This window comes from Octopus bimaculoides, chromosome 19 (genome assembly GCF_001194135.2).
Source record: "Octopus bimaculoides isolate UCB-OBI-ISO-001 chromosome 19, ASM119413v2, whole genome shotgun sequence".
NCBI lineage: Eukaryota > Metazoa > Mollusca > Cephalopoda > Octopoda > Octopodidae > Octopus > Octopus bimaculoides.
The window spans coordinates 50156792-50165496 of NC_068999.1; the positions used below are offsets into that span (position 1 = coordinate 50156792).

At 38.3% G+C, this 8705-nt stretch overlaps 1 protein-coding gene across 1 annotated transcript in view; it reads right to left on the reverse strand.

Moving 5' to 3' along the window:
* LOC106867995 (uncharacterized) overlaps nucleotides 1-8705 on the reverse strand; it is a 61893-nt gene that overhangs the window by 14462 nt on the left and 38726 nt on the right. Inside the window, exon 21 of the mRNA XM_052974719.1 lies at nucleotides 3142-3634. Within this exon, the coding sequence (XP_052830679.1) occupies nucleotides 3142-3634 (493 nt within the window). The remainder of the gene's footprint in view (nucleotides 1-3141; nucleotides 3635-8705) is intronic.

The window sequence follows — 8705 nt, forward strand, 5'->3', positions numbered from 1 at the left end:
TCAGTCAAGAGAAGATGTCAATACCATCAGAAACAAACACTAGAAAATGGAAACTAATTTACAAGACATCTTGGATTCCTAATTAAAGTAATTTCATTTGGGAGGGAAAGGAATGGCACCCGTAAAACTACCCCCCCCCTTCCACCATCTCTTAAAATTCCTATGCTTTAAGAATGTGCAAAAATCATCATCATCATCAACTACCACCACCAACACTACTGCTGCTGCTGCTACAAAGGATGTCTGAAACACAGTAAGAAACTTGACCCTGTTTTGAATTAAACAAAAAATTACTTCAGAGAAAGAGAGGAGGAGTAAAAGAATAAAAATACAATTTAAAAGAAGGCAAAAGGAATTAAATATCAAAAGATATAATATATACACACACACATATACACACGCACACACAAGGAGGGGGAAAAGGAGAGAGTACGAAGAGAAAACAAAGTGACGTAGATCAAATTTCATTAAAAAAAAAGAAGAAAAGACGAAGGAATAAAAAAAAAAAAAAGGGGGTATTGGTATCACAGCTGAGGAGTAAAAATAATTAAACCGAAAAGTAATAAAGCAATGAAACACCCCTATTAAATAATTGGCACCATGGGAACAGACTGAAACTGAATTCCACATTAGCCAAAAATAAATAAATAAACAAATAGATTTAAAAAAAAAAATTTAAATTACATGGAGTGTGTGTGTGTGTGGGTGGGTGGGAGACTGATTCAAGGTTGGTTCACATCTGGCTAGAACAGCAAAAATATTTCTGAGCAAGAACACAAGAAGTAAGTAAGTAAGTAAATAAATAAATGGTAGCTAAAAGAAATTAAAAGATTCTTTTACCCAGACTCAAGAGTGTAATGCTAACCTTTGAGAAGGAGTGAGTACATGCGAACTGAGAAAGCGATTGAGTATCAGCAGATTATAAAGGAGGAAGAGGAGGAAAGGAGCGACACGAGTGGAGTGGTATAAGCTTGGTGAAACAGTAGCCCTGACCTGTGTGAGTGAGTGAGTTGTCTTCTGTTGAAGGTTCCCCTATAGCAGAGTCAAGCTCAGGAATGTCTGAGACAAGCCAGTCAGAGCCGACCTCAAGAAATGAGAAATCTGAATGAATCAGAAGTGACAAACACAGAAGGTAGAGCCTTGCTCTCTCTCTGTCGGCTTTGAGGGTTCCAGTTGATCCGATCAACCAAATAGTCTGCTCGTGAAATTAACATGCAAGCGGCTGAGCATTCCACAGACACGCGTACCCTTAACCCTTTAGCATTTAAACTGGCCGTATCCAGCCTAAAGTTTTCTACCTGTTTTGTTAAAAATGGCCAGATATGGCCTGTCACACCTACCTAACAATGTCATTGTAAAAATAAGCAATCACATCATTGAAATCTGAAAGCTACAAGATAATGCATGCTTAATTCAATCATCATCATCATCATCGTCGTTTAACGTCCGCTTTCCATGCTAGCATGGGTTGGACGATTTGACTGAGGACTGGTGAAACCAGATGGCTACACCAGGCTCCAATCTGATCTGGCAGAGTTTCTACAGCTGGATGCCCTTCATAACGCCAACCACTCCAAGAGTGTAGTGGGTGCTTTTACGTGCCACCCGCACGAAGGCCAGTCAGGCGGTACTGGCAACGGCCATGCTCGAAATGGTGTATTTTACGTGCCACCTGCACAGGAGCCAGTCCAGGAGCACTGGTAACGATCTCGCTCAATATGAATATATAAGCATTGCATTTGCCAGAGTAATCTGAATGCTAAAGGATTAACAGAGTTCTCGGGAAGATTCAGCATGACACGATGTGACAAGGTTGGCCCTTTGAATTACAAAGTACGACTCAGTTTTGCCAGCTGAATGGACTAGAGAAACAAGAGATAAAGTGTCTGGCTGAAGGGCACAACATGCCAACAGGACTGGAACTGATAACTTTATGACCAGGGGTCAAACACCCTAGCTATTAAGCCATGTGCCTTCACACAGAAGGTATATTGCAAACTGGTTTAACCGGTATTAGCAGGTATAATGCATCTGGCCCCTATTACAAATATAAACACTATTTTTAAGGGTTCGTATTTAAATTAAATCTGTCCATCAATAATTAGTATGCTAAATAAAAAATAAAATAATAAAATATTCATTAAATTGTGATGCAAACAGCAGCTAAATAGCAGAAACCAGTTTTGTGTTAGCCTATTTAATTAAGTAAGCATTAAGAAGCTAATTAGAAATAATTAAAGAGTGAACATTAAAAAGCTAATCAGAATTAAGCAGTGAGGAAATATTAATTATTAAATATTACTATGTTATGACTACCTTATTTGATGGCCTATAAGACAATTTTTTTTTCCCCAAAAAAAATGCTTTGTGAAAACCAGCCCAGGTCCTATTTGCAAAATTAGGCCCCCCATAAGCTTTCAATTCACTAAAAACTATTTTTTTCCTTAAATATGCATGGCTGAAAGTGGAGTTCATCTAATATGTCTGCACGATTTTCACTAGGGTGTTAGGGTTAGGGTTTTAGGGTTAGAGAATTCCGTCCATAACCCTAACTGTATCACTAACCCTAACACCCTAGTGAAAATCGTGCGGGTGTTAATCTGAAAATTTACCTTTTTAACACCATAGAAGTTTATTTCAGCTATTTCAGTAAGTGCAGGAGATAACATGTTTCAGCATTATTAGACCTTTGTAAGGAAGCACTGACTTTACTGTAATTGCTGAGATAGTGTTGAGAGAATCATTAGGCAGATGTACAATAAGGTACTCGGGTGAACATGAAAATTTGTATCAGATGGAATAAACTGAGAGGAAATTCACTCTCAAAGATCGTTAATAATGAAAGAGAAATTTATTTACTAAGCCCTCCCAAAGACTTGCTAATTAATTTTCAATTTTAATTGAAACAGATAAGTGGTATGTTTCATTAGAAATTTAATTAATTGGGATGAGCATCCAATAATGATGGGGAGGAGGAAGCAGATGAGTTACAGATGATCGTGTTTATGATACCAGGCTAAACTAACAGCAGGAGAAACTAGGAATGCATAGGCTGAATTTACCCAGAAGAATTTACAACAAGGCCCATAATGTCAAAAACAAAGAAAAAAAATAAAGAATTTAACTGAAAGAAAATCTGACCTGAAGGGCTTCCAGCAGGGACCATTTCTTCAAGGTTTTCTTTACTAAGGAACTCTACACTTTTGCCTTGCCCTTGGAGGGGCTCTTCGCTGCTCACATGGCTGCTGTTTGAACCCTTTCTGTCTGACGTCGTAGAAAGTACTGTTAATGGTTCGGACACGACAACCACCTCAGCCGAAGTCTTAACACTGATGAGAATTGACTTTCCGAGTGTTTTCTCGTCTTTAGTCGCCCTCGGTGTCACCTTTGACAAAAGCTTGTCCCCTCGTTCAGCAATAGTACCCTCAGAATTGCTGCAAACACTGTTTACCACAGTGCTCTTGCCATCTGTGAGAGGTTCGATTGGACACAGTTCTGAGACCACTTTGTTTTGGACAGGTACACGGTCTTTTGCAGTGCTGCTTTTTCCGGGCAAGGTTAGCATCACAGATGGGTTTAAATCGCACTTAATGCCGCCGGTTTTGCTAAAAGGTCTGGGACCATTGATTTCAACCTAAATAAAGTAAAAAGAAATTTGTCGTAACTTTTGTTAAATGAAGGGACTATTTTGCTTTTTTTGGCATCTAAATATCAAAAGCTGATTCAGAATTAAATTGAAACAACATAGTACTTAAAAATTTCTTATGTTAATACAAGGTTACAAATTTGAAAGGACAGAGTCACAATCAACTGAACAGGCAAAATATTACTGGTATAGCTGGTGTCTACAACTGGATGCCCTTCCTGATGCCAACCACTTCGAGAGTGTAGTGGAGGCCTTTCATGTGTCACAGCACGGGTGCCCTTTATATATCATTGGCACAGATGTTTTTTTTTTTACATGTCACCAGCATGGAAGCTGTTATGTGTCACCAACACTGGCCACAAACTATGATTTCACTTAGCATGATGAGTTTTCTCAAGCACAGCAAATTGCCAAAGCACCTTGTCATCGCCTTCATGGGACGATATTATTGAGGTCACCAAGTAACTTGCAGGACAAGACCCCTTTTACAGTTGGATGCCTTTCATGTCACTTGCCCTTATCTATTTTTTAAGAAAACAGATTATTTTATTTCACTCGACTTTGAAAGCACAAGGCTAGAAGATGATGTTTTGACAGACATTGTCAACAAACATCATCGATTTATTAATCTCAGGACAGACATGTAAAATGCAAAATGTAAATATTTATACATGTGCACACACGCACACACACAGATATATATTAATATTCATTTATATGTTCAGTTATAACAAAAGCAATTTTAATTTTACAGTTACTCTATACGTTAGTAGAATACAAATTTATTATTCTTAAACAAGAATGTTGCTGACAATGACTTTGAAATTTGGGCCAACCAATGATGATGATGATTGTTTTGCATTAATCATACATTATCTCATAGCTATGAGGTGAGTGTTTATTTTTAAAATGACATTGTAGGGTAGGTATGAGAGGCTACACATGACCTGTTTGAATGTGAAAACAGGTAGAGTAATTGGGCCAGATATGGCCAGTTTAAATGCTAAAGGGCTAACCCTGCTCAATTAGGGTTGCCTTGGGACTCAACAACAACATTGTTGTAGTAGCTGACTGAACCAACCACTAGTACACACCTGGCACTATTTTAGCAAATAAACGAAAGCTTTTCAATTCAGTGCAATTCAAATTCATTAAAAAAAAAAAATTAAAAAAAAGACATGTTCCACACCAATAACGTCTTACATTGGAATTAATAAAACCCCAAATTTAGTGGGAGGTGAGGACAGGTGGAGTAGTCCATTAACTCAGCCCTAGTATTTTGACTGATACTTCAAGTTTATTGATACCAGAAGGACTAAGAGACAAAGCTGACCTCGGTGAGATTTGAATTCAGAATGTAAATGACCACAACGAGTGCTGGAAGATATTTTGTCGCCCACCCTTAAAGATTCAGGCAAACCACTGTTGTTAATAACAATAGTTTCTAGCATTAGCCTAAAGCCACAAACTTTGAGAAAGGAAACAACTGAGTTACCAACCCCGTTACGTTGCTGGTGTTTATTTTATCGTCTCCAGAAGAATGAAAGGTAAATGTAACCTTTAGTATAGAAAAACAACTGCAACAATAGGTACAGAAAGGGTCCTGTGTTTATTGGAAAGTTGTTCAATTCAGTGTTTGGGTTGAATGTGTTTTACTGGTGGTACTACACTGTCATATATGTGTGACAAGGTAAATACAAAAGGAATATATGGGTGAGGGAAAGGGAGAGAGGAGGGGGAGAGGGAGAGAGGAGAGAAAGGAGGGAAAAGAGAGAGAATGAAAGGGGAGAGAGACAAAAGGGAGGGGAGAGAGAAAGGAATGAGGAAAGAGAGAGGGGAGAGAGAAAAAGGAGAGGAAGAGGGAGATGAAGGAGAGAGGAAGAGGGAGATGAAGGAAAAGGATGAGGTACGAGGAAAGAAAAGAAAGAAGGAAAGACAGCATGAGACAGGTGTGTCAGAATGTCAAAATTGGGACAGGTAATGTGAAATGAAGGTTTGAACACCTCCACACGTACTTACAGACAGAACAGGAAGTGTGTGTGTGTGTGTGTGTGTGTGCATGTGCGCTTGATCAATCAATGAAGATAAATGGCTAGGAGAAAGAACTGAAAGTGAGTAGGGAGTAAAAGAAAGAGAGTGGGGGGGGAAGAATAAAACAGACTAGAACTGCCTCCCACTTTTACAATAGAGACTGTAACAAGGAGGAGGAGGGCAGGACTGTCATGCTATATTGAAATGGGAGAGAGTGCTAGCGAGCAGGTGAATGAAGTAGAACAGAAAAGCAGACACAAAAGTTGCCAGAAAATCAAGTTGATATCCTCACAAAACACAGTCTCTGTCTGTCTGTCTGTCTCTCTCTCTCACACACATTCTCTGCCACAAGTGATTTGGTTATTATTATTATTATTATTATTCTACAGATATATATATATCCTGTTTTTAGAGGCTGATACACACAGCTGCTGTGCCTCTAGTCAAGGTACCTCTAGTCAAGGTACCTCTTCTAATCTTCAATCTAGCAGGAAAACTAGTCATCAATTATGTCTATTGACCACAGATTGATCAAGTTTCAAAATCTTTTAAGCCAACTTTTCCGACAGAGAACAGAAAACAAAACAAGTTTAACCAAGCTTTACAAATAATGTCAAATTATAAAATAAAATAAAAGGAAAGTGAGGTCAATTAATCAATTAATTTAATTGCATCACAGGTGTTTGTATTTAAACCAGATATATCTGGCCCAAATACTCTACCTGTTTTATGTTCAGAGTGGCCAGATCTGATCTCTCACACCTACCTACAATGTAATTCTAACACATCATTGAAATCCCAAAGCTATGAGATAATGCATGATTAATTCAAAACAATGTGAATGCATAAGCACTGCATTTGGCAGATTAATGATTCTTTAAGGATTATCATCATTATTATTATTAAAGGTGGCGAGTTGGCATGCCAGGCAAAATGCTTAGCGGCATTTCATCCGTCTTCACATTCTGAGTTCAAAGGATTATTATTATTATCATGAGTTCAAATTCCACCAAGGTCAGCTTTGTTTTTCATCTTTTCAGGGTCAATAAAATAAGTGCCAGTTGGGCATTAAGGTCAATGTAATGAACTTAGCCCGTCCCCTAAAATTGCTGGTCTTGTGCCAGAATTACAAAAACTCATCATTATTATTAAAACAATGAAAGACTTAAGTGAAATGTGATGGATGTAGTTTTAGATGCACAGGAACTAGGAGCACTATTGTTGTTGGCACTCCGTCACTTACGACGTCGAGGGTTCCAGTTGATCCGATCAACGGAACAGCCTGCTCGTGAAATTAACGTGCAAGTGGTTGAGCACTCCACAGACACGTGTACCCTTAATGTAGTTCTTGGGGATATTCAGCATGACACAGTGTGACAAGGCTGGCCCTTTGAATTACAGGCACAACAGAAACAGGAAGTAAGAGAAAGTTGTGGTGAAAGAGTACAGCAGGGTTCACCACCATCCCCTGCCGGAGCCTCGTGGAGCTTTAGGTGTTTTCACTCAATAAACACTCACAATGCCCGGTCTGGGAATGGAAACCGCGATCCTATGACCGCGAGTCCGCTGCCCTAACCACTGGGCCATTGTGCCTCCATAGGAACACTATATCCAAGAGCTAACACACAGTAGAAAATATCTAATTTTTGTAATGGAAGTTCACAATATTAATGAGACACACGGATAGGTGGTGGCATATTTGTTTAAACATCAAGTTAAAAATGCGTTTTAGTCATTGAACCACATTTATCTGATCAGAATTGACAGGGATTGATCAATACCATCTGTGTTAAATTTTCTAAAATAACAATATAACAAGATTAATTAACTGAAAAAAAGTTTATTAGTGGTGGTGATAGTAAAGAGGACAATCATAATGAAAAGGAGAAACACTCCTTGTTTTTTTTAATTGTAAGAATACAGAATCTAACAATTTTTCCCTCCTCATTTAAATGATTGGTAAACTGGCAGTGGTACTAAGGGAACTAACTCTGATTATGTTTAAACTAACATAAAAATCAAAAAAGAAACAAATTTTTACTGGTGATCGACAGCAAGGACATTAATCGGTTTCATTCATAGATAAACTGAAAACACTGTAAAGTGATTGAGTGCTCACATAATTTCCAACACCATAGAAGAGGAATCAGACAAAGAAGTCCACCAGTGGACTGGCTGAAGGCTACTGTAGAAGACACTTGCCCAAGGTGCTGCATAGTTGGGAGTAAAACACTGAAACCACGTATTTGCAAAGCGAGCATCTTAATCACGGTTATGCCTGCATACCCACTTTTTCCTGTCACCCGCTAATTTTAACATTCATTTCCACACTACCATTATGAAGGCACATGGCTCAGTGGTTTCCCTGACCAGGCTGTCTGTTGTGTCCTTGCCATGTTCACTCAGCTGTATCGGTCCCTTTGCCTTTCTCTTGGATAACATCAGGGGCTTGAAGAGGGGAGGCTGGTATGCATGGGCGACTGCTGGTCTTCCACAAACAACCTTGCCGGGACTTGTGCCTAGGAGAGGAACTTTCTAGGTGCAATCCCATGGTCATTCACAACCAAAGGGATTCTTTACCTTTTTACCATTATGAAACTAACTTGTCATTCTGACTCTCACAAGATTATAAACTGACTGATGCCCCCACTTTTCAAACAGTTTAAATTTTTTTGTTGTTCTTGAAGCACACACACACACACACACATATTTATTACCTTACCAGCCCAAGAAAAATAACTCTTTTAACTAAAAATGACAAGTAATGAACTATAATAAATAATATATTTTCAAGGAAAACCTGAAAATGGAACTTTACACCACCACTTCACATTAGTTCAATAAACTGGAGTTATAATTTTAATCTAATCAAAAGAATACCATATATTCGTTTCTGTAACATGAAACTTAGCATTATTATTAAGTACCAGCAAGTACTATAATAAATATTTTACTCAACTATATGTATCAAGTGCTCTTATCATACTTCATCATAATAACTGTGTGTGTTATGTAGTTTCATACATAA